The following is a 27567-nucleotide window of genomic DNA, read 5'->3' as shown; positions in this document are numbered from 1 at the left end:
ATCATTATTTTTACTCTATTGAAAATAACAAAGACTAGGGCATGCTCATAAAAATTACATGGAAATACCTTAAAAACCAATAGGAGGAAAACAGTTAAGTTCTGGAACTCATTGCCAGAGGATGTGGTAAAAGCAGTTAATGTAGCTTGCATTTAAAAAAGGTTTACACAAGTTCCTGGAGGAAAAGTCCATAATCTGTTATTGAGACAGGCATGCAGGAAGCCACTGTTTGCCCTGGGATCAGAAGCATGGAATGTTGCTACTATTTGGGTTTCTGCCAGATACTTGTGACCTGCATTGCCCATTGTAGAAATGGGATACTGGGCTAGATGGTCCATTGGTCTGACCCAGTATGGCTATTCTTATGTTCTTAGGAGTCTGGATCCATAGCTGCTCTTGTCCACAGCCCCCATATTTCTGTGCTCCCTGAATCATACATTGTTCAGCTTCTCACAGAAGTGACGTGAATCCACTAACCATTTTGCAACAATGGCTTAAGACAGGGGTGCCCAATACGTCGATCGCGATCAACCGGTAGATCGGGAAGGCAACACGAGTCGATCGCCGAGCCCATCCCGGGCTCCATGATAGACTCGTGTTGCCATCCCAAACTACCGGGCCGATCAGCCTTCCTCTCCCTGATGTTCCCCACCACTGCCCCAAGCTCTCCCTGCAGAAGCATCGGACCGACCAGCATTCCTCTCCCTGACGTCAATTCTGACTGCGGAGAGGAAACTCTGTGCCAGCCAATCGCTACCTGGCTGGCATGAAACTTCCTCTCCGACATTAGAATTGATGTCGGGGAGTGGAATGCTGGTCAGTGCGACGCTTCTGCAGGGAGAGCTTGGGGCAGTGGTGGCTTGGGGGCCTTTTCCCTGATGGCGGCAGCAAACCTAGTGGCTTGGGGGCCTGTTCCCAATGGTGGCGGCGGCAAACCTAGTGGTTTGGGAAGGGCAGGGAGAAAGAAAGAAAGGGGGCATGGAGAGAGAGAGAAAGAAAAAAAGAAAGGGAGGCAGGGAGACAGAAAGAAAAAGTTGGGGGAAGGAATGAGGTTTGGAGGAGAGGAAACATACAGGAGGCTGAAAGGAAGAAATATTGGATGCACAGTCAGAAGAAGAAAGTGCAACCAGAAACTCATGAAATCACCAGACAACAAATGTAGGAAAAATGATTTTATTTTCAATTTAGTGACCAAAATGTGTCCGTTTTGAGAATTTATATCTGCTGTCTATATTTTGCACTATTGCGCCCTTTTACTAAACTGCAATAGCGTTTTTTAGCGCAGGGAGCCTATGAGCGTCGAGAACAGCACGGAGCATTCAGCGCAGCTCTCTGCGCTAAAAACTGCTATCACGGTTTAGTAAAAAGGGAGGGGGTATATTTGTCTATTTTTGTATGGTTGTTACTGAGGTGACATTGCATAGTCATCTGCTTTGACCTCTTTGAAAAAAACCCCGGAATATGAATGATTAACATTTTCTCTGCCTTTCAGTGTGCTTTGTGTTTTTGGTTTTTTTTTTTAATTTTATTGTTGGTAGATCATTTTGACTTGGTCATTTTAAAAGTAGCTCACAAGCCCAAAAAGTGTGTGCAACCCTGGCTTAAGAGGTTGGGATTCCTAACTCTACTACTATTATTTATCACTTCTATAGCACTGAACGGCGTATGTAGCACTGTGAAATATAACATTAAATAGACGGTCCCTGATCAGAAGAGATTATAATCTAACTTGGATAGACATGACATATAGGGTTGGGGAAACAGAACCCAAGGTGAGAAGAGTTAGGAGTTGAAAGCAGTCTCGAAGAGGTGGGCTTTTAACTTGGATTTGAACACGGCCAGAGATGGAGCCCGCCGTAGGGATTTGAACAGTTTGTTCCAGGCATATGGCGCATCGAGACAGAAGGGACGGAGTCTGGAGTTGCCAGAGGAGGAGAAGGGTACATATAGGAGGGACTTACCAACTGAGCAGAGCTCGTGTGGGGGAACAGAGGGGGAGATAAGTGGAGAGAGATAATGAGGGGCACTCGAATGAATGCATTTGTAGGTCAGTAAGAGGAGTCTGAATTGTATTCGGAAATGTATGGGAAACCAATGAAGTGACTTTAGAAGAGTCTCAAGGCATCCTATCAGATAACTTCGTCCATTCACTGGCATCTCCATCTATTGTTAGAAAACAATAATCGAGGCTAAAGAGGATTCTAACTCACTTTGTCTCAAGATGGACCTGAAGTATTCCCTATGGCTTCTCAGTGAATATGTACAAGGCACCATTACATTACATTACATTAGGGATTTCTATTCTGCCATTACCTTGCAGTTCAAGACGGATTACAAAAGAATTATCCTAGATGTATTATAACAAGAACTTACAAAAAAAAAAAAAAATTGGTCATTTTCAAAAAGAGTGAGAAATGGGTAAGGTTATTTGTTTGGGGTAGTTGGCTTTAGTGAGAGGTGGAGTTTGAGACTTGCGGTAATATTTCTTTTTTCAGAGTTTTCTTGAAGAGTATGGTCTTTATTTCTTTTCTAAAAGTCTTGTAGTCGAGGGATGCCGTCAGTAGATTGGCGATTTGGTTGTCTAGTTTGGCTGCTTGAGTGGCCAGAAGGCCATCATATAGTTTCTTCCATTTGACCTCCTTAATTGGGAGGTATGAGAATGGGGGGTGAGTTTTCCTATGTCTGGTTGCGGTGTTGTGGATGAGGCGGTTATTCAGGTAGTTTGGACTGTCTCCGTATAAAGTCTTAAATAGTAGGCAGTAGAATTTAAATGGTATTCTTGCTGGGATCTGAAGCCAGTGCGATTGGAGATATGCTTCTGTAATGTGATCATGTTTCTCTTTAATGAGTAGATGAGTCTTAGTGCTGTGTTTTGTATAGTTTGTAGTTGTTTTGTTATGGTTGTAGGGCATGGGAGGTAGAGGATATTACAGTAGTCAAGTAGGCCTAGTATTAAGGACTGAACTATGAGCTGGAATTGAGTTTTCTTGAAGAATTTCCGAACTTGTCTTAAGTTTCTCATGACTAAGAATGATTTTTGTATTGTTTTATTGATTTGCGGTTGCATGGTGCAGCATCTGTCAATAGTTATTCCTAGCAGTTTTAGGGTGGTTTGTATGGGGTAGTTGATTGCATTGATTTCAATGTTGGTTATGGTTGGTATTTTGTTGTTTTCTAGGAGGATGAATTTCGTTTTATCTGGGTTCAATTTCAGTTTGTGATCTTTCATCCAGGTTGCTATTGATTTTAGTGTATGGTATATTGTGTTCGTCATGGAGAGTTCAGGTTGATCGAAGGGTATGAGAATGGTAATGTCATCGGCATAGCTGTAGGAGGTTATGCCTTGTTTGTCCAGGTGAGAGCTGAGGGAGGCTGTATAGAGATTGAAGAGAGTCGGGGATAGAGGGGATCCTTGGGGAACTCCGCAGGGGTTTGACCAAGGTTCAGATTTTTGTTTGTCTGATTTTACTCTATAGGTTCTTGATTTAAGGAATCCTTCAAACCATGTGTATACTTTATCTGTGATACCTATTGTATCCAGGATTTGTAGTAGAATGTTATGGTCCACCAAGTCGAATGCAGTGGTAAGGTGTATGAGCATCATTTTTTTTCCTGTGCTGAGATGTTGTCTGGCTGTGTCCAAGAGAGATCTCTCTAGCAGTATTCAAATCCAAGCTAAAAGCCCACTTCTTGATGCTGCTTTCAATTCCTAACTCTCACTAACCATAAAACTACCTATGTCTACCCTATCATTCTCTGAAAGAAACTCCCCAATCCCCCTATAAGTCCTGTCTGTCCAAATTAGATTGTAAGCTCTTTTGAGCAGGGACTGTCTGTTGCATGTTGAACGTACAGCGCTGCAGATGATTTTTTAGTGCAGTAGTGTTAGAGCTGTGTGCAATGGGAGCAATGCATGCACTAAATTAAACCTTAGGCTTATATACTGCATCTTCTCTTTAACAGTAGAGCTCGGCACGGTTTACAAAAATTAGAAAAGAGAATACAATATGGATTTGGAATAGTATGGAGAGGAACGGAATTTACAAATTTGAAAATAGCCAAGTTTTCAGATGTATGCAAATCTATCACACACATAGTCATTTTAAATACTTTGGAAACCAGAGTTTCTAGGGAGTATTTCAGGACTGGTCTGATTGTTGAGGGGCCTTAGTTCTTTGAACACCCAGTAGGAACCAGTGGGAGGCCCGGAGAGCAAACAACTTTAGTTTTCAAAGCATTAAAAATATACAGGAGTTTATTAGAAATATTTACAAAGGCATGGAATCGATTACAAATAAGATCAGAGAGAAGCAAAAACAGCAATTAGTTCAGAGAACCAGCTCTTTCTGAAAGCCTCATCTGTGTGTATTCAGAGCCATATTGCCTGTGCATAGGTACACATCTATTGCAGAAACACCAGAGGCCAACTTTCACCACTTATCTGCTGAATTCACCTCTGTATGTGTTGCCATTACTCCTTCCCCACCTGCAGGGCACCCCATTGCCTTAGTAAAAGAAGTTCATTTTCCCCTGTTCAGAATTACTCCCCACCCTGAGTCAAGCCTGGAAAATGGTTGGCATCTTTTAATCCATTGGTCCTTCACACCAGTAAAAAGCTATCTTCAAAGGCTCTGTGGGCTACCTCCTTCCTCACTAAATCCACAGTCGCATTTTGTGAAGTAGGGAAATCAGCTGCAACCTTCCCGCACCGAAAGGAAGAGCCTGACGCCGCCTTTTGCCGAAGGGCATAGCTCTTTCCAGATGTCCCTGTTCTTTTCCAAGTTCAGAAGCTCCTATGAAAAGAACCCATTGGGGGAGGGGAGGATGGAATAGAGAGACACAAAGGAATACCATACATTTAGTGACTATGGTAATGCTGCACATAGAGAAATAGAGGGGTGAGGGGCTACTCAAGAATGACCAAGGTGTTCCTCACCTGCCATTTCATGAAGACTATGCTTGTAGATTCTTCAGCCTCAGGGCCCCCAGTGAGGTAGAACTGTTTCACCTGCTCTGCAGTAAGGCTGCATCTAGTGAGGTAGGGGGAATAAAGGACAGCATCAGACAGCTGCCGTAGGTTAACAGAGTCTTGAATCAGAATAATGTAACTGATCACGTCACTCCTCTTCTTAAGAAAGCACACTGGCTTCCAGTAGCGCATCGAATTCAATATAAACTAAATCTACTTACTTTCAAATCCCTGTTATATAAAACCCCAGCTTTCATCTACAAGTTATTGATCCCTTATACCCCAATCAGATCACTGAGATCTATTGACCAACATCTATTAGTTACACCCTCACTTAAAGTTATTAATACACGGCGACACTTTATCTTCTCTGTTACAGCTCCTCAAACTTGGAACTCCCTCCTTATTTATCTCAGAGAAGAAAAGAACTTAGATAAATTTAAAAGTAAACTTAAGAGCTTTCTTTTCAAATACGCTTATGATATTTAGGAGTCCCAGCCTATTTTTGCTTATTTTCACAAGGCTACTTCTTTTATTTCCCTCCTATTGTTTTTTTACCATAATCGTCCTTCTTTCTATCATTATTATTGTATTTCATTACCCTGCTTTTCCCTTTGTTTTCCTTTTATGTTTATTCTGTTAGTCGTTAATTTAATATGTTTTGTTCAGTGTCCATCTGTCTTTTATAACCCCTGTATTATCTGTAAATTGAAAAATTTGTTCATCGCTTAGATATTTGAGTAAGCGATTAATCAAATACTTATTAAACTTGATATATAGTTAGATTGGGGAGGGGGAATACACAAAGGCAGACTGGAAGTAATGTGGAGGGACAGAGACCCACCCCTGTGAGCTCACCCAATGTCAAGAGAGAACAGCAAATTAATAGATAGTAAACAGCCTTACCTAACATAAAACTCTGCACTAGCTCTGCCAGCACTGGTGGTGTTGCGAGCGAGACCAAGCAGTAATGGCTGACTCAAAGCTGAGAGGGGAAGATTCACCTATAGTGGGGAATGGAGAGAGGTTAGAATGACTTGTATCATCATTGGGACCAGATGAAATATACTCAAATGCTGACTCTGAGTTTTCATCTGAGTTTTCAATGCAGGAGCCTCTCTGTGATGTCATCCTCAGCATGGCACTGAAAAATCAGGAGATGCGTGTTCCTCTAATCATGAGGAGGAGAGAGGGAGGAGGGTTACACCCTTTGAAATAGTTGGTAGCATGACAGAACCAACAGCAGACAAAGAATTTCCTCTTAACTGTTTACCAAGCAACAAAACATTGGAACATTCTGCCACCCCACCAGCATGTCACGCCATGTGTAGTCTCCCCTCCACCTCACCTCATCTCGGATCTCCATAAGAATAGAGGAGAAAAGCTCCTGTACCACGAGATCTTCCGGGAGGTCATCGAGGCTGATCAATTCTTCTGGGATACCTCGAGCCACTGCCTGGAACACACAAGGGAAAAAAAGTCTGCTTTACACAGGACTTTGACACAGGAACATGTGTCAAAGTCAGGCATTAAAACGAGGGGCTTGAGATTCCATCCCCTCGCCACCCTATACCACAAGTGGCTGCATATATGTCTGAAATTCATATGGATTTGTACAGTGGAATAAATCCAACAGTACGCACGTCCACACACATACCAACTATGCTATTCATCTAGCCAGGCTGAAGAACAGTCAGGACAGGGGTGGGGAGTGACAGATGCAATCCAGTTGTGTTTTCAGGATTTCCCCAATGAAGATGCATGAGATCCATTTGCAAGTACTGCCTCCACTCTATATAAATAGATCTCATGCATCTTTATTGGGGAAATCCTGACAATCCCGACTGGACTGCAGCCCTCATTCCCCACCCCTGAGCAGGGTTTGCTCTTAGAAGTTACTTCTATGATACACAGTCTGGCCATGAGGAGGGTGCTATTCTTTTCTTTTTAATACTTTTGGAGATTGATCAGTTTAAAAGTGATAATGATATTGTGGTGTGTGCCATGCTGGGTGAGGGGGAGGGAGTACTAGATCTCTTCCTCATTCAGGAACATGGCACCAACACCTGACTATTAACCAAGTCTGGGAAGTCAGAGACAGAATTGGAGTCAGTAAAAATGTACTGACTGACTCCCGCTTCAAAATTAAAAAAAAACTACAACATATGGTAAACTTTATCATTTTATCTCTCTCCTGGTTCTAAAAGTACTGGTAAATACTATATAAGTTATAAGCACTAGTACTTTAGACTCAGCATGAAAAAGTTAAAGCCTAATATACCATTAGGATATAGAGTTGGAGAGTACTAAAATAGAGGAATCAGTCGAAGATTTGGTGCACTGACTTTACAGCCCTGCTACTAACCTTGGGCTCAGGGTGTCCACCTGGAAGGTCAATGAGACCCGGGGCCTCCCCAACATGCGAACTCCGACGCAGAAATACAAAGTAATCATCAGCAGTTTGAAGCATGGCTCCCACTCCTAAGGGCTCAGCCAGATACGCTTGGCTGTCTTCAAAGTCCACCTGCCCTCGCTGCTGCAGGTAGGCTGCCTGACTGGACCAATTAGTGCCAATGAAGTCCCGGTAGCAGGTCAGTCCAAAGCGGAAGATCAGCACACCCCTCTCCATTGCCACAGAATGTACTCGGAATTTGGAACCATTAAAGAGCCAGGGTTTGTTGCAGCAGCAGTTCTCCCAGATAGCTGCAATCTGGGGCTCATATTCCGGCAGGATGCGGCGGTTATAGCGAGGAGAGATTTCCACTCGTACCATGTCTTCTGTAAGACCTCCCTGGAATGGACACTGGAACATGATGGAGATCTCAGGGTCCATCACAGCACCTGGGATGGAAGACAGTGAACAGGCTGCACCTTCTGGTCCTGTAGTCACAAACCCATCTGAAAGCAAACCATAAAGAGACGGAAGTAAGTCAAAATGCCTGCTAATCCAGGCAAACTCAGCCCGGATCAGTGGCTAATGCTAAACTGAACATTCCATTTGATCAAGGTGCATAAATTTCTGTTTTCCATCTGGGCTAGGCTGAGTAAAACCTGGTTCCAATACAATTATAAGCTGGGTGTTGCAGTACTAATTCTTCTACAAACAGTAGGACTAACAAACCTTGATGGAATGAGAAAGAATAAAGCAGGGCCTGGGCTGGCCCAGACAGGAAAGAACCATGTGGTTTTAGAGGTATAATGGCAAAGGCAAGATAGGTCAGCTACTGTTGTACACAAAGACGATGGAGAGTAGCCAAAAAGAGCAGCGGGCAGAGAACTAGGGAAGACTGATTCAAATCCCACTGCGGCTCCTTATTTTGGCCAAGTCACTTAATCCTCCATTGCTTCAGGTACAGATTGTAAGCCTTCTAGGGACAGGAAAAATACCTACTATACCTGAATGTCACTGTAAGCTACAACTTAAAGAAAGGGGGACTCTTCACTACATTCCACTAAAAAAAAAAAAAAGGAACATTAATGACCAGCTGATCACAAAATGCAACAAGCATCCCAAGTCTCAAACACAAACATATGTGATCATACCCAATGCTCCCTTAGCATGGCAGGGTGAAAGGAATCCTCTTCTTTGGCTGGTCATGGAATTCTCCAGAGCTCTGAGCAACTGACTTGGGGCTAGATTCACTAAGCAAACCGATCGTGTACCGATCAGTTTGCGAACCCTTTGCGACCAAATTTCCCCTCCAACCCCATTCACTAAAGCCTGTAGCGATCTGATCCCGACCCTCCCATGCAAATTAGCAAAACCCCATGCAAAATAGCCAAGCAATTGATTCACTAACAATTGCTTGGCTATTTTGGCAGACCTGTCAGTAACTGAGTTACCAAGGATCCCAGTGCGGGAAGGGCATTAGAGATTCAGGGCGAGAGTGGGGTGGCAGGAGAGATTTGGGGCAAGAGCGGGAGAGTTAGGGCAGGTAGATTCGGGGCAGCAGAGAGCAGGCAGCGGGGCAAATTTTTTGTGGGGTTTGGGGAGGGAGGGGATTAATTTTTTTTTTTTTTGGGACAGATATTTTGCGTGTGTAAAACAAGCAAAATATCTGCCTGGGATTAAAAAAAAAAAATAATAAAATTTTAAAAGCCGGCAGAAGCCCTGACAGCAGTGACAGGAGGCTGTTTCTCCAGTCAGGGCTTTAGCGATCTGTGCATTTGGCTGGGGGCATGCCAACAATTGTCTTCATTTGCATGCAGGCCTTTAGTGAATTTGTTGGTCTGCATGCAAACGGAAACGGATTGCACATGGATTGGAGGATTAATGAATCTAGCTCTTGGTGACAACTCAACCTACTCGACAAAGAGAAAGCAGCAAAAGCAGCCCAACATCTGTACTCTCCTGCACGCAGGTGGAAGGGCAGGCTTTGGAGCACAAAAAGAATGCGAGATAAGAAGGGCACAGCAGAGGCGATCCCATTATTAACTCAATAGCTTTAGTGCCCTTAAAGTGTTCCTTCCTCGGCCGTGCCATTCTAAAACCTTCCAGCCCCGAGGCTGAGAAATCAGCTTTACTAAGCTTTAGCTCCAGGATGTCTCAGGGTGTGGATTTCTGCAGGCAAACAGAACTGGTTGTTCTCTCTCACTCCGAGTAACTCATTAGTAGCTGGGAGGGAGGAGAGGATAACCAAGAGGCTAGACCAGGGGTGCCAACATTTTTGGGTTTGCGAGCTACTTTTAAAATGACCAAGTCAAAATGATCTACCAACAATAAAATTTAAAAAAAACCCACAAAGCACACTGTACGCAGAGAAAATGTTAATTATCGTTTATATTCCGGGGTTTTTTCAAAGAGGTCGAGGTAGTTTTTAGAGCAGGGAGCTGTGCTGAATGCCCCACACTGCTCTTGATGCTCATAGGCTCCCTGCGCTAAAAAACACTATTGCAGTTTAGTAAAAGGGGGCCATAGTGCAAAATATAGACAGCAGATATAAATTCTCAAAATGGACACATTTTGATCACTAAATTGAAAATAAAATCATTTTTCCTACCTTTGTTGTCTGATGATTTCATGAGTCTCTGAGGGTTGCACTTTTTTCTTCTGACTGTGCATCCAATATTGCTTCCTCTCCTCCAGACCTCATTCCCTCTCCCAACTTTTTCTTTCTTTCTCCCTGCTCCCATTCTGTCTCCCTGCCTTCCCCCTTTCTTTCTTTCTCTCTCCCTGCCTTCCCCCAAGCCACTGCCACTGCCCTCAGTGAACAGGCTCCCAACCCACCGCCACCCCAAGCTCTTCCTGCTTCCCGACGCAGAAGCATCGGGCCAACCAGCATTCCTCTCCCCGATGTCATTCTGACGTCAGAGAGGAAGTTCCGGGCCAGCCAGGCAGCGATTGGCTGGCCCAGAACTTCCTCTCCAATGTCAGAATTGACATCAGGGAGAGGAAGGCTGATCGGCCCGGTAGATCGCAAAGGCAACGTGAGTCTTATCATTTAGCCGGGATGGGCTCCACGATCAACTCGCATTGTCTTCGCGATTGACCTTTTGGGCACCTATGGGCTAGACCAATGGGTTGTGTTTATTTCCTGGTTTAACACTCTGAAACAGATGCATTAAGGGAAGATTAGGTACATACCTTGATAATCTTCTTTCTGGTATGCAGGCATATCACTCCTGAACTTTCAGGTAGCCAATCTATTCCTGTGAGAATTTGCATAGAGTGCCTCATTAGAATTTTTTCCTCTCCTTCCCATCTCTCTGAGCTATGCTTCAATTCCTCAGTTTGTATCAAAGCAGATGGTCAGCCCTAGAGAGGAAACATAAAAGGGAGGGATACAGGGATACTACCCAAGAGACATGTCTGTTCCATTCATATCTCAAAAATATAAAACAGTTTAAGCTTAAAAAGAAAAAGAACCTGTTATAACACATAACCTGGTGAAAAATGAGTCACCTACCTAAATGCAAACTGCACTACCATTTTGGGGTAAAAGGAGTACTCCCTGGATTCACTGCAATAGCAGTGGTGTTCCCCATTGTTATGCCTATGGCCAGGGGGTAACTGAAACTCAGCATAATATGTGACATGTCTCCTTAAGTCTGCTTATCTGCTATCCTGACCTCCTGACTGAATGTGACCTGGGTGTTGCCAAAACAAAGAACAAAAGAACAGTAAAACCAGGTTAATCGGGTGTCGTAGTGAAGAAAGCTGGTTACTGCAATAAGTCTGCTTGCTTGCTATCCTAACTGAATGTAACCTGGGTGTTGCCAAAACAAAGAACAAAAGAACAGTAACAGGTGTGCCTGAGTCGTAGTGAAGGGAGCTGGTTACTGCAGGAACTCAGCTTGTATAATTATGAACTCAAAAGTTTTCACCCTATATAAGAACCGGGACTTTTCCCCCAGAATCAGAATCCATATATTGTTGCAACTACAGGGGGGGGGGAGTCCTGTGGCCCACTCATCCATCAATCGAAAGGGATTCCAGATTGTGAGGACTGGTGTCGGAGGCTGTGGTGATGTTTTTCTATGTTTATTTATATCTATCTATCTATCTATCTATCTATCTATCTATCTATCTATCTATCTATCTATCTATCAGTGGTGTACCTAGCATATGTGACACCCAGGGCACATCATTTTTTGACCTCCCCCATCTATATGAAAAATATGATTTTTAGTAACAATCCACATATCGCACAAGAGTGTACCTAGGAAAAGGCAACATCTTAAATACTGCAGTGAGCACTAGAACACCAACACATACATTGTAAAACTAAACAAGCCAGATCCCGCACAGTCAATTGATCCTGCAGTCAATGCCAACTGAAAACTATGTTCTTTTCATACACACAGAACAGAGATACACCCTCGCCCAATATGGAATAATCACAAACTAAAATTAGAAATGTGTAGACAAAAGTTAAACTGAACCGCCAAGAAACCAGACTCTGAATACAATGCAACACCACAAAAACAGTAACACATGTCCTCTAATACAGTGCAAAATATAAAGACAGTAGATGTAAATTTGAAAAAACTGATATATAACAATCACCACTTTACAAATTAACAAATAAAAATAAAACAAATAATGAGAAATAAGAAAAAACATTTTATTGGACTAATCCCCGTAAGCTCGGTCCCCATCCCCGCAAACCACCTGATTCCATCCACACAAGCCTTGAATTGTTTTATATTGAACTTATTATATTAAAGTATAAAAAGAAACAATATTCTGTACAATTTGTCAATTTATAAATCGGCGTCTTTTCCCCACTCTCTTTTCACCATTTCCCTTCAGCGTCCTCAGCCCCACTCTCTCTCCACTTTCTATCAGCGCACGCATATAAAAACAAGCAAGTAATTTTGTATCATTTTCATTCTATTCATTCATAGAAATTAAAGTCTAAATAATGCCAGCCACATAACAAAACATGATTTTACAAAAATAATTCCCTGCACAGTCAAGCCTGCAAGGATTACTAGATGTCTTTCAGCAGCTCCCCTCCCTCCCTCCCCCTTACCTTTGTGGCCAAGTCAAAATGATCTACCAACAATAAAATTTTAAAAACACAAAGGACACTGTATGCAGAGAAAATGTTAATTATCATTTATATTCTGCGGGTTTTCAAAGAGGTCAAGGCAGATGACTTTATGCAAAGTCACCTCAGTAACAATTATACAAAAATAGACAAATATACCCCCTCCCTTTTTACTAAACCGCAATAGTGGTTTTTAGCGCAGAGAGCTGTGCTGAATGCCCCACGCTACTCTCGACACTCATAGGCTCCCTGCGCTAAAAACCGCTATTGCGGTTTAGTTAAAGGGGGCCACAGTGCAAAATATAGACAGCATATATAAATTCTCAAAATGGACACATTTTGATCACTAAATTTAAAATAAAATCATTTTTCCTACCTTTGTTTGGTAATTTCATCAGTCTCTGGTTGCACTTTATTCTTCTGACTGTGCATCCAATATTTCTTCCCTTTTTTCAGCCACCTGTATGGTTCCTCTCCTCCAGACCTCATTCCCTCCCCCAACTTTTTCTTTGTTTCATCCTGCCCCTTCTTTTTTTCCCTCTCCATGCCCCCTTTCTTTCTGTATGTCTGTCTTTCTCTCTCTCTCTCCATGCCCCATTTCTTTCTTTCACCCTGCCCCCTTTCTTTCTCTATGTCTGTCTTTCTCTCTCTCCGTGCCCCATTTTTTTTCTTTCTTTCTTTGTTTTACCCTACCCCCTTTCTCTCTTCCTGCCCTCCCCGCTGCCACCGCCACCAGGGAAAGGCTGCCACTGCCGCCATCGGGAACAGGCTGGCGCCGAGTTCTCCCTCCCTGCTTTTCTTCCCCGTGGGGCTGACCAACTCTCGTCTCCCGACGTCAATTCTAATGTTAGATAGGACGTTACGGGCCAACCAGGCAGCGATTGGCTGGCCCAGAACGTCCTCTCCGACGTCAGAATTGACGTCAGGTGGCGAGAGTTGGTCGGACCCGTGGAGAAGAAAAGCAGGGAGGGAGAACTCGGCTTGTTCCCGATGGCGGCAGTGGCAGCCTATTCCCCGGTGGGTGGCCAGTTGTGCACCTCCTTGGTTTACGAGCATAATTTGTTCCAGAAGCATGCTCGTAAACCAAAATACTCGTATATCAAAGCGAGTTTCCCCATAGGAAATAATGGAAACTCGCTTTGATACATTCCCCCCCCCCCCCGAGGCCCAGTGGCGCTGCTCCTCCCCCCCACCATGCAAACCAGCACCCCCGCCCGAACAACTTAAACTTACACCCCCCCCCCCGTCTTACACCGGCACGCAGCCCACAGGATGTGCCAGTGCCGCTAGAAGATCTTCCTGCTTCTGCCGGCCTTGAACATGCATCTGCGCATGCTCAAAGACTTCTAATTCTCCCTCTTGTCGCGAGTGCCCTGGGGTGGGTTTACACCCATCGAAACAACATTTGAGTTTCCAGGCAAAGAGAAGCACTCTTGGTGCCCCCTTGCCAATTGACAGACCACTGCTGTTGCATTGTCTGAGAGAACTTGCACCGCTTCACCCTGTAGTGTGTTTCTGAATGTCTGCAGTGCCAGGTGGATGGCTGACCGCTTCCTCTTGGAGGGGAACCAGCATCCCTAAACCAGACACCCTTCGCAATGCACTCCCCATCCATAGCCAAAATCACCCATGTGGAGAAGGAATGGTACTCCGCATCTACAACGCGTCCCTTTGTGGGCACCATCGGATAGGTAAGCTTCCTTGAGAGGACACAGATGTGCTCCTGCCCAGGAAACCACACCTATAGATGCTATCATCGACCTTCAGCATCGGCAAAGTTGACCACCCAGCTCAGGTTCTGCAGGAGCTGAGTCACCCATTGCACTATAGTCCTGCCCTCTGACTCGGACGAGGCTCTTAGCCAATCGTCCAGATACAGAGGCATCTGAATCCCTGCCTTGCAGAGGTGTGCTGTGGCCAGATTCTTCATCCGATATGGTTTCTATGGCTGCTAGATCTAGCAGCCTCTACACAGTCGCTCCAACTCCAAATGCTTTCTCTGATTTTCATGCTGGAGAATCCATATAAAGGTCCAGAAGGGGACAAGAGAGCTTGTACTCCTCCTCAATCTCCAGTACCCAGGGTCGGAAGTAATCCCCACCCACACCTCCCAATAAGCTGTTAACCTCCCTCCAATTCTTGGATGTCCAGTTCCTGTGTTAGCTTCTTAACTGCTTCTTGGGAGCAGTTGTGGGACGGGAACCTGAAGACTAGGGGCGCCTGGTCCCCCTCAAATCTCTAGAGCTTTAAAATGATCTCTGGGCCAATGGTCCCCAAGAACTGACGAAAAAGCACAGTTACTTACCGTAACAGGTGTTATCCAGGGACAGCAGGCAGATAATCTCACGGGTGACGTCACCGACGGAGCCTCGGTATGGACCACTTTAAGAAATTGTAAAGTTCTTGACGCCCGCATGCGCGAGTGCCTTCCCACCCGTCGTAGGCACGCAGTCCCTCAGTTAAGATAAGCCACCTAAGAAGCCAACCCGGGGAGGTGGGTGGGCTGTGAGAATATCTGCCTGCTGTCCCTGGATAACACCTGTTACGGTAAGTAACTGTGCTTTATCCCAGAACAAGCAGGTAGCATATTCTCACTGGTGGGTGGCCTCCAAGCTAACAGAGATGGGATGGTGGGAGAGTTGGCCAAAGAAAATACAATTGTAAAACCTAATGGCTGAAGTACCCATCCTGTCTGGTGAAAAAAACAGACAATAGTGAGAAGTGAAGGAATGAACTGAGGACTAGGTGGCAGCTGTACATAGTTCCTCAGTAATGTAACTATAAATGTAAATGTAATGTATAAAACAACAAAAGCTGCCAGAACTCAAATTTAAGGACTGGGACACAATATCTCCGTGCCAGGCCAGTCAGAGTAAAGGAGAACGAGAGGGAGGCAATCAGCCAAGAGAAAATCGTTCTCAGGAATATAAGATATCCAAACTGAGTTGAATCAAAAGAAAAAGTTGGGATAAATTCACTGCGGCTCCGACCTAAGTAGCAAGAAGGACAAAAAACCGCTTATAGGACAAAACACATAAAGCCAGGCTCTTCATAGGAAAACCGAGGTGCAGGAAACAACACAGACAAAAGAACTGACTGAGTGAAATGAAAAAAGTAGAAGAACACAGAATCACCTTGGCTAGATGAAAGACTGATAAGGATGAAGCTGCTAGCCCAGCATGAAACTCACCGATCCCCCCTGGAAGAGGTGAGAGGCAGAAGGAAAAACCATTATTCAGGAAATAAACCCAAGAGGAGCTGACGCCATTGTTACAAATGGTAGCGTCAACAAGCAGGAAAAAAACCCCAGGAAAATTCTAGAGGACAGAAGAAGGAATGAGGTGTGGTTACACACCTGAAAAAACCTCTGGCATGATCCTGGGAACCAGAGGAGAAAACAGAAAGATGTTGCTCCTCAACATATCAAGGAAAAAAATGCAATAGCATTAAAAAGAAGTCTGAGAGCTATAGACTCGAGACTAGAAGCAAACAAAGAAAAAATACCACTGGGAGGAAGGTGGAAACATGCAGAGAAAAAGACACCAGGAAAGAAAACAAAACCACTCTTGATATCAACAAGGGCGAGTGGCTGGTGTCCTGGGAGAAGCCAACAAACGGGCTGAGAAAGATGTAAATGAAACAGACACAACCCAAATAAAAAAACAATGAAGATTGGAAGAAATCAAAAATGAGAAGAAGGATTCCCTAAAAATTGAGTGAACGAAGAAGGGAGAATCCATGTTGACGGGGTCACCATGCAGCAAGGTGATAACAGGTCTCGTGAGCTTGATGAAAAAGCTCAACAGGAGAAGAAGCGAAGGGAATGCATATAAAAAAGATGCTCGCCCAATCCAGGAGAAAAATAATCGTCACTGACGAGGAAAAATCCTGGAGTAAAAGAAGTAAAGAATCCTGCTGAAATTGGCTGTTAGGAAATCCAGCTCCCCAAGAATATCAGCAAGAGCAGATGGCCAATTGTCTCCAAGGTCACAAAAACAGAGCCTCCTGAGATAACAGGAGAGAGCCCTAGACTCCTTGCTCAATGACATGTAGTGTAAAACTCCTGAATGGACTGTGCAAGGAAGGAGGACTTGAGGACAGAGTAGATGAAGAAAATCATGAAGTCCTAAAATATCTCTAGAAGAATGAGGAAAAATTTGATGCCTAGCAGTCAAAAGACCCTGAGGTTGAAGAATGCCTAGAGGAACCCCCGAGGCAGAAAAAAGATGCAGGAAGAATGAAGACCAAGCAAGGAGGTAACAAATAAAAAAAGGGAACCTCTGTAGAGACTAGAGGAGATCAAAGATATACATGCTTTGAGAGACAACCCTCGCCTGGTACCACTGTAAAAGAGAGGACCACTGAGGAGTACAAGAATGTAGTCCGACTCGTGGCATAACAGAATCAGGAGAATGCCTGTTGTTCAGAAGAAACAACATGTGTAAGATTGAAAACAATCTGAAAAAAGAAACCCTCTCAGCAGAGTGGAGGCAAGAAGTCCCCAAAAGAAACATATATATGACTACGGGTACGGAAAATGAAAAGGTAAAGAAAATAAGATGGGCAAGAAAAAAACATCTGAACCATCTCTCAGGGAAAAAACAACCGGGTAAAAAATCCAATGTTCAAAAAATGGAAAAATAAGGCGGCCCTGTAATCAAATAGATGTGGCCAGCACAATCAGATACCCCCTGAATAATCTGGGGTGACAAAAACCAATACTGGTAAGTAGAACGGATGAAAAAACACAGCTCGAAAGCCGTATAAATTGGAGCCTATAGAGGCTGTCCGTAAAATCAGGAAGGAGAGCCATGAGGTCTGAGAACCAGAAAACAAAACAGTCATCCAGCATCCTTGACAATGAAGGGAAGAGTTTTCCTAACTCGAGTAATCGAAGAGAACTCTTCAAGGAGAATAAGCAGTAGAAAAAAAAAAGGAAGTACTGCCTAAGATGCCCCGGAAACTCTCAACAGAAAACAGAGTCTGAGAGTAGGGTGAAAAGAGTAAATGAAGAAAACCTCCACAGGAATAGAACTTGGAGCCCATGCTCGTAGGAGTATATGAAGACTGATAAGACAACCGCCGTGAAAGTAAAAACTGCTACACAGATGCGGCCAGAGAAACTCACCAGGGCCATAATGGAGAGGAAACTTGTTCCAGCACAGCCCCAGAAACACCTCCCCAAACAGACATATTCAAAAACCTGAATGGAGAAGTAATGATAAAAACAGACAGAGCAGATCTGGAAAACATATATCTGAAACTGACAAGCGGCTACATGGAATGTGAACAAAAAAGTATGCCAAGGAAAACAAGGCAGGCAGGAGAAGAATCTAGGAAGCTCAGTTGGCCAACCAGTCCCCAGCCCTGTCCACTCTGCCTAGAAAAACAGAGGCCGACATACAAGTCGTGAGGAGGAACTCCACCAGGAGGGAAAAAAGGAGACATGTGAACTGCTCCATAGGGCTTGTCACAAAAGTCCCCAGAAAGATCAAGGAAGGGAAGCAAACCACCCTTCAAGTTTCAAGTTTATTAGGTTTTTATATACTGCCTATCAAGGTTATCTAAGCGGTTTTTACAATCAGGTACTCAAGCATTTTCCTTATCTGTCCCGGTGGGCTCACAATCTATCTAACGTACCTGGGACTATGGAGGATTGAGTGACTTGCCCAGGGTCACAAGGAGCAGCACAGGGTTTGAACCCACAACCCCAGGGTGCTGAGGCTGTAGCTTCAACCACTGCGAAAGAAATGACTGTACAAAGTCAACTCCCAAAGGAATGCCTTTACAGAAAGTATGTTAATGGATCTGTAAAAAACGATATGTCATGCAAGTATGAAGGCTTTCTGAACCCCACTCAAGGGAAAAAAGCACATGTGATGTAGAAACACCCACCACTTCAGAGAGAGATGGGGTGTAGTTCCAAAAGATACCCCAAGCCTCTCAACCAGTCAAAATCAAGACCATAAAGGAGTCGATGTCGAGGGCCAAACACAGTTTGAAGACTGCAAAGCTGTCCCATACCAGAAGAACACCGACACCGGTAACTGCAATGACAACTGGTGACACGGGAAGGAGTCAACAAAATCAGAGAAGACTCAAGTGAAAATGTCCCCGGAATTAAAAAACTGAACCGGGCAGCACTAGAAGAGACAGTGTCGACAGAACCCAAGCAACTGGATTACAGTTGAACATGGTGATGTCAAGAAGAAAATCCGACATCGACCTGGAGGCGACATCGATCAGAACTGACAATAACATGGTGTCAAGAGAGAAATTGACATCGAGTAGGGAGGTCGACACCAATGAGAAAACGTCTACATCACGCTCAGGAACAGTGAAAACATGCCGATGTCGACCGAAATCGTGGATATGAAAGAAACACTTAAAAAGGGAGAATCGGTACCAATGGATATAACGCCGTTACCAAGATGAACAAAGCCGATATCAAGGCACACAGCACCACCAGAGCAGACAGGAAAGGACACAGGTACCAATGGTCCATGACCAGTACCAATGGTGTTATTCCCAAGCAGAGAGAAAAGGGCACCGGTACCATTTGTCCATGACTGGTACCCATGATGTGAGTGCCAAGGGAAGCAAAAAAGACACCGGTACTGTTGGTCCATGACCAGCACCGACGGTGTCAGTGACAAGCAGAGAGAAAAGGACACCGGTACCATTGGTCCATGTCAGGAACCGAAGGTGTCATTGCCAAGCAGAGAGAAAAGGAAACCGGTACAGTTGGTCCATGACCGGTACCCATGGTGTAGGTCCAGAGTAGAAAGAAAAAAGCACCTGCACCCAGGGCCAATGACCAGTACCATCGGCGCCGCCCGTTTCTGAAGGAGAAAGAAAAGACACCGGTACCCATGGTTCCCGACCGGTACTATTGGTGTTGTTCCAGAGCAGAAAGAAAAGAACACCAGTACCTTTGTCTCATGACCGGTACCATCGATGTCGCTCCACGCTTTCAAGATGAACAGGCCCATATCAAGCCAGTCATCCACATCAAAGCAAAGTCAGATATAGGGCTGAAAAAAGGTCGGCAGGACTTGACTCACTGCTACAATGACCAAAGTCGGCAGGGTTAGACTCACTGCTAGAAAGAAGTCTAAAGGAGAAAACCAACTTACTAAAGAAGAAACATCACGGGCAGAGCGGACCAGAGAAGCGGTGCCGGAAATATGCCGGGTACTGGAGTAATGGTGTCGTCTGGGGCCCGATTGCTGGTACCAGATCACTGGCGTTAACTGGTGCCAGATTTCTGGCGACGTCGACAGGAGCCTGCTTCTGGAGAAGACACATGAAAATGCGCTGAAGAGGAAAAAAGCAAGGGAAGAAAAAACCAGCAAGGCCGAGGTCCCGAAATTGCTAGGATAACAGAAGGATGACGGTGAAGACAAGTTCCACCACAAAACAACCGCATGGAGGAAGAGTGGGCAGGAAAAACCAGCCCGGGACAAGAGCCATGCAGAGGAGAGAAAAGAAAATGGCGATCCATAAGGCCCCACAAGGCCAAACCAACAACGGCAAAGAAAAAAACAAAGTTCAATTTTTTTTTTTTTTTTGTGGTATGATACTTAGGAAAGAAATAAAAGAAGATACTGACAAAGAGTCAGTAAACTGTGAAAGCGGGAAGGCAGCGAATGAAAAAATTTTTCAACAACCATTGAAACGCAACTTCTTAGCTCCGCGGAAACTAAGAAACTGAGGGACCGCGCACCTACGTCGGGTGGGAAGGCACTCGCGCATGCGCGGTGCAGGTATCAAGAACTTTACAAGTTCTTAAAGTAGTCTATACTGGGGCTCCGTTGGTGACATCACCTGTCAGTGAGAATATGCTGCCTGCTTGTCCTGGGATAATGTCTGGCCTCTTGGGGGTTTCGGCTTGCTGTCAGGCAAACACTTTGGTTTATGATCCTGCACGCTGGCCATGAGATTATCCAGAGCTTTCCGAAAAAGCAATTACCCTTTAAAGGGTAGCTTGCTCAATGTTGCCTTGAGGGCTGAATCTCCCACTTTCTGTCTGATCCACAGCATCCTGTGGATGGAAATAGTACATGCAGAAATCTTGCTCAGTACTCTGAATAGATCATAATAAGTAAGCATCTGCTACATCAAACCAGACATTAGAAATTGGTGATCCTGTATAGCAGCTGCCTCTGGATCATGGCGCAACTTGGAATGGCAAGCATGTGCAATGTATGATGTCACTGTTGCTGCATTTAACCCTGAGGCCACAGCTTTGAATTGTCTCTTAAGGATAAAATCTAGCCTGTGGTCCTGGGTATCTTTCAATACTCCACCTCATTGCAGAGAGAGGAACGCTTGGTAACCTGCACCACCAGGGAATCCACCTTTGGTGGAGTAAATAGCTGGTTAAAGGCTGAAACCATTGGATAAAGTTTTGCCATGGCCTTGGCCACCCAAAGGGGCTTTTCCGGGACTTCCCAGTGGTCTGTTAACATTTTAGTAATGTTCAAAGCATGTGGTCTAAGACACAGTTCTTCAACCGCCGGTCCGCAAAGGATTTGGGTCCCCGCCGCAGCAAAAGGTGCCGGCGTCAGCTGACGTGCAACTTCCTGTTGCCGTCGCTATGCCGGCACTCCTGCCTTCCACCACCGACTCCTGCCGCGTATGTCTCCGCACCCCAAGACAAGCAACGGCAGCTCTGTGTGCTTTTAACTTCAGCACACAGCTGCCCTAAGCAGTATTTTAGCGCGATTTCATGAGGCAGCCTCGGGGTCTTTGGTAGGCCGGCCCACATTGCATCATCGAAGCGGGTCGGCCTACCAAAGGCCCCGAGGCTGCCTCATGAAACCGCAGCTAAAATACTGCTTAGGGGCAGCTGTGTGCCAAAGTTAAAAGCACACAGGGCTGCCGCTAGCCTACATAGAGGAAACATTTGCTGGAGAGGGAAGGAGGGAAGGGAGAAGGGGTACTCCTGGACAAGGGAGGGGAAGGGGCTACTGCTGACAGGGGAGAAGGGAAAGGGAAGGGATGAGAGTTACTGTTGGATAAGGGGAGGAGGAAAGGAAGAAGGGTACTCCTGGACAAGGGAGACGAAGGAGGTACTGCTGACAGGGGAGAAGGGAAAGGGAAGGGACGAGAGTTACTGTTGAATAAGAGGAGGAGGAAAATGAGAAGGGGTACTCCTGGACAAGGGAGGGGAAGGGGATACTGCTGACAGGGGGGGAAGGGGATACTGCTGACAGGGGGGAAGGGAAGAGAGTTCTGTTGGATAAGGGGAGGAAGAAAGGGAGAAGGTACTGCTGGACAGGGGAGGAGGAACATTGGAAGGAAACAGCTGGCAGGGAGATTAGAGGAGAGGAAGGAGTCAGGATGGAATGGAGAGATCAGATGAGGGAAAGGGGAGAGACAGAGGAATGACAAAGTAGAGAGAGATTGATGCTGGGAAGGGGGGTCAGATGAAAAATAAGGAAAGAGGGACAAAGATGCTAGATCTGGTGTAGAAGAGAGGGGCATAGAAAGAACGCAGATACCATATGGGAGGGGGAGGGGTAGAGGGCAGACAGTGGATGGAAGAGGCAGATGCTGGATTGAAGAGACAGAGGGCAGACGCTGGATGGAAGAGGCAGATGCTGGATTGAAGAGACAGAGGGCAGACGCTGGATGGAAGAGGCAGATGCTGGATTGAAGAGACAGAGGGCAGACGCTGGATGGAAGAGAGTGAAAAGATGATGAAAGCAGAAACCAGAGATGACAAAAGGTAGAAAAAAATAATTTTATTTCTATCTTGTGATTAGAATATATAAGATTTAAAATATGTATCCTGCTAGAGCTGATGTTAGACATAACTGGGGAGTGCAAAGTCCAGGCAGTGCATCTTTAGCTTCCAGCTGGCTTAGGGCTCTCTCTGACCAGGAGGCAGTTGCCCTAGTTGCACTCCCGCTAACACCATTCCTGCCATGTGTGACTGCGGTATTCTGTTAGCATGATATTTGTGTAGCATTCTGTAATAATTTGGCTTATTCAGTTTTCTTGATAGTAGAGGAGATATATGTGAAGGGGAGGGGAGATGGGGGTTTTGTTGATCCTTGCCCTGTATTATGTATATTTATAAAATGACAATTGTACAGAATATTGTTTCTTTTTATACTTTAATAAAATATGTTCAATATAAAATCATAACTATTTGAGGCTTGTGCGGATGGGATCAGATGGTTAATGGGACCGAGCTCGCGGGGACGGGGCGGCAATGGGGTTTTTTAAAATTTCAGTCTTATTAGTTTGCCGGTCCACGAAATAATTATTTTATTTCCGCCGGTCCATAGGTGTAAAAAGTTTGAAGAGCACTGGTCTAAGACATAATACTGCTCATGAGGCTTTCTGAGTCTCTTTCTTTAATTTCTGGAGAGACTCTATAATTATCTCCAAAAGCACTGAAAGCTTAAACAGCCTGAACACTGTCAGATCCTCTGAGATCTGGGGCCTCCTCCAGATCAGGATTTGGTTCCCCAGCCATGATGCAAATTACCTGCTATAGAGGATGAATATTTACTGAATCTTCCTCATCCGACTGGACCCCCATCTCTTGCGCATTGCTTTGTTCATGGACTAGCACTCTTAGGGAAAGACACCCCAAGTGCCAGAATTACTGCGACTCCTGAGGGTTCCATATGGTTGCAGTTAATCAAATATGCTTCATATATCACATTAATGAATTCTGGAGGAAAACCCTGTCCCAGAGGGCTCCTGCGGTTGCTCCCATGTCCCTTTGTGAAGTTTTGCAGCAGGTGCGCAGCTGCGCTTCGCCAGGGATAAATTATTGCTTTTCCCCTACTCTAACCAGGCTTTTTGACCTGGAACTGGAGTCATCTGTGAACCAATACCCCCAGGGGAAATGGGGTTAAACATGCAGCTCCTGCTCCCCCCTTCACATGCCGCATGGCATATGGAACACGGACAATCTTTGGGCTACCATCTATCGCAAAACTAGTGTGAATCTGAAGCATCCTGGCCTGAGGAGTCCATCCCACCTGATGTTGAACTAAATCAAGGTGTTCTGAGGCAGAAGCTTTTATTTCCAAATTGGGAAATCCAAGATGGCCGCCGCAGCAGCAATTTTAGCGCCAAAAAATGGCCCTTGGAAGCTACTCAAAGGGTCAAATTTTAATGATTTTAGGGGTAGGTGACCCTGGCTCTTGCTCCAGAACAACCAAAAACCAGATCCCCCCTGATTTTAGTTCTAAGGCTGTCAGCCTTGTACTAACTGTGCCATACAGGTACTGGAGCTGTCTGAGTTGAAGCTGCCGTTAGCTTACTGGGAGAACTTCTACCTGGAAATAAGACTGCCTCTCAGACCCCATGACCGGTCTGAAACCTCAACCCCCACCGGACCTCTTGTGCAGAATCGGGGAAAGAAACGCAATCGGCCCCGATCCTGGAGTAAACTGCCATGGGGCCACTCAGCCTGCGCTCAAGTCCTCTTTGGATAGAACCTGAGGCATGCGTTGTTCCCAAGGAAATGGTCCCTGAGCTCCTAAACTATTAGTGCAGGCTGTCCCTTGGCTATATACTTCTAACCTTAGAGTCTGAGGTCTCCCGCAGCCAGAGAAGTCCCAGACCTGGGAGCCTCTGCAGCACTGAAAAGCCTCATGATCTGATAGAAAAAACTTGAAAATAAAGGAAAAATATACACGAGCAGAAGAGACAGGCTCCTAGCATCTCACAAGTAGAGAAACAAACTGAGGAATTGGAGCACAGCCCAGAGTGATGGGAGGCAGAGCAAAAAATTTTAATGAGGCTTTCTACACAAATTTTCACAGGAATAGATTGACTACCCAAAATTTCAGGAATGATGTGCCTGTTGCACTAGAAGGGGATTATTTCATTTTGTGTCTCTGAGGAAACCAGTCGCTTTATCCCTAGTTACCTCACATGCCTATCTAGATTGCAAGCTCTGAGGCAAGGACTTGCAGAACCTGAATTTAACTTAGGACATTATATAGATGCCAAAAGTATAAGCAGACAAAAGAAACCAATGACTAGCTCTTGTATAAAAGTAAAAAGACTTGGAGTAGCCTGAAACACATTTCTGTCAGCTCTTATTTACTTCTACAGCAGAGATTCTCAAATCCTTATTTAAAGCCCCAGAAATGTTTTAGGTGGGGTCCATACCCATGTAAATAAAGTGCTGAATGAATAAGACTATAATAAACATTTGGGAAAGATTTTAAACTTGTACCCAGACCTGCCAAGTGACCACAATCCACAAGGGCAATTTGAATCACTCCTAAATTTCTACTATATTGACCAATATCATCAAAAGATTTTAGAGAACAATAACTATAAAAATAAAAAGCATAAAATCTGTTTTACTCCTTGGGATCTTGCCAGTTATTTTGTGAGTTGGGTTGGCCACTGTTGGAAACATGATATTGGGCTTGATTGTCCTTTGGTCTGTCCCAGTATAACAATTTTTATATTTTTATAGAATCAGGGACTGCAGTTTTGCATACCCTCCTGTTGATAGCTTGGTGTTTGAAGGAACCCCTGGCTTAACCTGCAAGTGAAGTCCCTTGATTTAGTGTTAGGTTTACAGTATGGCCTCTTGAATAAGGCACTGGGGAGACAGATACAAAAAGACTTTAACATGCAGGCAAACACACATTTAGCCCTGATGCTAATACTCCAAATAGCCAAAGATTTACCTTCACAAACCAAATAACCTTTAGGTGGGCTTCTCATGTATGATGGTGGGTGACGGGAGAGCCAGTACACACCTACCTGGATAAGGAGTAAATGTACAGGCTCAAAGCTACACTTCCTTTTTGGACCACTTGACCTTTTCCGGAATCTTTCAGTACCTAAAACCTTCTGGCCCATAAAAGTACAGCTTAAACCTCTGTCCAAGTCATTAAAGGGGATAAAACCATTCGGTCTCTCTTCCTTTAACTGCCTACCTTTCTGTGGATTTTATTTCTGCACATACAAAAAAGATTTGTTTGTACTGCAAGCCCAGTCCTTTATTGTCAGCCTAATAATGCTTCTCTTTCTAAACACCAACGTTTCCCTGCGATGAAAGAAAAGAAAGATAGAGAGCTACCTCTATTTCCGAAATCTAGTATAGGAGTCTCCGAGTCCTACCTTCCAATTTAACGTTTGGCCTGGTTCTTTGCTTTTGCCCTTGCCTGATCCTCCCTCAACTTTGCTCTCTGCAGTTGCTCTATCCAAGCTCTCTTTCTCTTTCTCCTTCCCATCCTCAGGAATCGCTCCTGCTTTTGGGTGGGATGAATCTAGGCGCACAGAGAGATCAAATGACATGACTCACCTCCAATACAGCGCCTGATATTAGAACAGCTGAGGATTACATTTTAGCAGTCTGTAGCTCGGTTCTTTCCTGCATCTTGCACTTCTCTCGCCTCCCATCTCTTCCCATTGCTGAAACTGACACAGCTCCCTGCCGCTCCACTGTTACCGGTCCGGAAGCAGCAGTATCAGCCGAAGCCGGAAGTTCACGAGTCTGCGATTGGCTAGGACTTCACCTTTGATCTATGATGTCACAATGTAGCGGTTGAACTTGCCTTGCGGAGATCCATTCCTCATCTCTTCCCGAAGATGTTCTCAGTCAGTGGCAGATGAAATGAGACTCGCTGGTTCCAAAACTGGATTTTTTGTTTGTTTGTTTGTTTGTTTTGGGAGGATGGGGCCTATGTTGCCAATAGGTTTTAGATTTGCCCGACATACTAAGCCAGTCCTTACTGCACCTCTATTGTGGGGATTTGTAGTTCATGCATTCTCTATGAAAAACAAGACTACAAGTTCCTACATGCAGTGGGGTAAATCAAGTCATGGATCAACGTGACATGCAGATTTTATTGGAAATCTGGGGAGGGGAAGAGCCCTTATTGTTTCTCTAAAATCAAAGTAGAGGAGTAACCTAGTGGTTTTAGGGCACTGGGCTAACTTGGACAGGTGCTAGACCTGTTGGGGCTTAGAGCAGATTGATTGAATTCGATTTATATCCCATTCCCATCCTCCCCAAGGAGCCCAGATGATAGGAACAGAGCCCCAAGGCTTGCTTGCAGGCTGCCCCTTTTTAATTTCAGGCATATTTAGGGTCCCCTGTGACAGGGGGACCCCTAACTCTGGACCTGGCCTGGCTGACAATGAGAAGTCCAGCTCAAATTCCATTGTAATTCCCTGAGATTTTGAACAGGCAAGCCATCTAACCCAGTCATGGTACATGAGCTTGTCGTGCCACTGGGACTTGTACGTATCTGAGAAGCTGAAATCTGCCGTCAGTAGTTTCACTACCAGCAGGTCCTCCCAAAGCAGACAGGTTTCAGTGGAGATGTCAGACTAATGATGAACCACCCATCTGGGTAGCAGCAGATGGGCAATGTTGGAGATGAAGGACCGCAGGGGATGCAACAACATCAAATTTATACTTCGCAGAAGAAAGGCCCAGCATTCTACTTCTGTATTCTGCCATGAAAATTTGATGATCATCATCAAGTCACTATCACTCGAACATGAGTCGATGGCACCTAACAAGTCATCTAAGCCTTCACTGCCTCAGATAAGCTCTCTATGGAGAGGGAAATACCTGCTATGTATGAATGTAACTCACCTTGAGCTACTAGAAATGGAGAAAAATGAAGGTAAAGATCATATGGCCTAGTGGTGATGTGATGCAATTATATTATGATTTAATTACTGTATTTCCCTGAAAATAAGACCTACCCTGAAAATAAGCCCTAGCATGATTTTTGGGATGGGTCTTAATATAAGCTCTACCCCAAAAATAAGCCCTAACCTAAACCAAATGTCCCTGGATTCACCGGCAACAGCGCTTCCCCTCATCCCTGCTTCACAGCTTGTTATGCCTCAGCATATTACTGACATGTTCAGAACATATTACTGATATGAATCCTCAAGTCTGCATTACTGACATGTTCAGAACATATTACTGATATGAATCCTCAAGTCTGCTTACCTGACATCCTGACCTCCAAAGAACAGTAAGACCAAATGGTCTCTGCAATAACCTTGCTTATTTGAGATCCTGACTTCCTTTGTCTAAGTGTCAACTGGATAGCATCAAAGAGACAATAAAACTGCAACACCTCCTTGCGT

The 27567-nt window shown here is 44.7% G+C and overlaps 1 protein-coding gene and 1 long non-coding RNA gene across 7 annotated transcripts in view; one reads left to right on the top strand and one right to left on the bottom strand.

Annotated features, from left to right (window-relative positions):
* The window catches only part of LOC117365695, a 60937-nt gene that overhangs the window by 11183 nt on the left and 22187 nt on the right, over positions 1–27567 (top strand). The gene's annotated exons all lie outside the window — the stretch shown is intronic.
* On the bottom strand, positions 3605–25934 carry NUDT22 (nudix hydrolase 22). 3 transcript variants are annotated; one of them, XM_033956375.1, is made up of 6 exons: positions 25760–25934; positions 7335–7867; positions 6318–6425; positions 5876–5973; positions 4937–5030; positions 3605–4793 (listed from the first exon to the last, which is right to left on the bottom strand). In XM_033956375.1, the coding sequence occupies exons 2-6, from the start codon at positions 7800–7802 to the stop codon at positions 4689–4691; spliced, it is 873 nt and encodes a 290-aa protein (XP_033812266.1). In that variant the 5' UTR covers positions 7803–7867; positions 25760–25934; the 3' UTR covers positions 3605–4688. The 3 variants fall into 3 exon arrangements, with proteins under 3 accessions (XP_033812266.1, XP_033812267.1, XP_033812265.1); XM_033956376.1 differs by lacking the exon at positions 25760–25934 and adding an exon at positions 25576–25701; XM_033956374.1 differs by lacking the exon at positions 25760–25934 and adding an exon at positions 10554–10626.

Source organism: Geotrypetes seraphini, chromosome 8 (genome assembly GCF_902459505.1).
Source record: "Geotrypetes seraphini chromosome 8, aGeoSer1.1, whole genome shotgun sequence".
NCBI classification, from domain to species: Eukaryota; Metazoa; Chordata; class Amphibia; order Gymnophiona; family Dermophiidae; genus Geotrypetes; species Geotrypetes seraphini.
This window is presented reverse-complemented; position numbering and strand designations above follow the sequence as displayed.

Bases quoted from the DNA above. Each gene is read 5' to 3' on its own strand.
- NUDT22 (XM_033956374.1), bottom strand. From the start codon at position 10,584: ATGCCTGCATACCAGAAAGAAGATTATCAAG. The intron at 5,974-6,317 runs GTGAGGTGGAGG...TCCCCACTATAG, and splicing joins TTATGGAGATCCGAGATGAG to GTGAATCTTCCCCTCTCAGC. The intron at 4,794-4,936 runs GTGAGGAACACC...TTCTTTTCATAG, and splicing joins TAGTCTTCATGAAATGGCAG to GAGCTTCTGAACTTGGAAAA.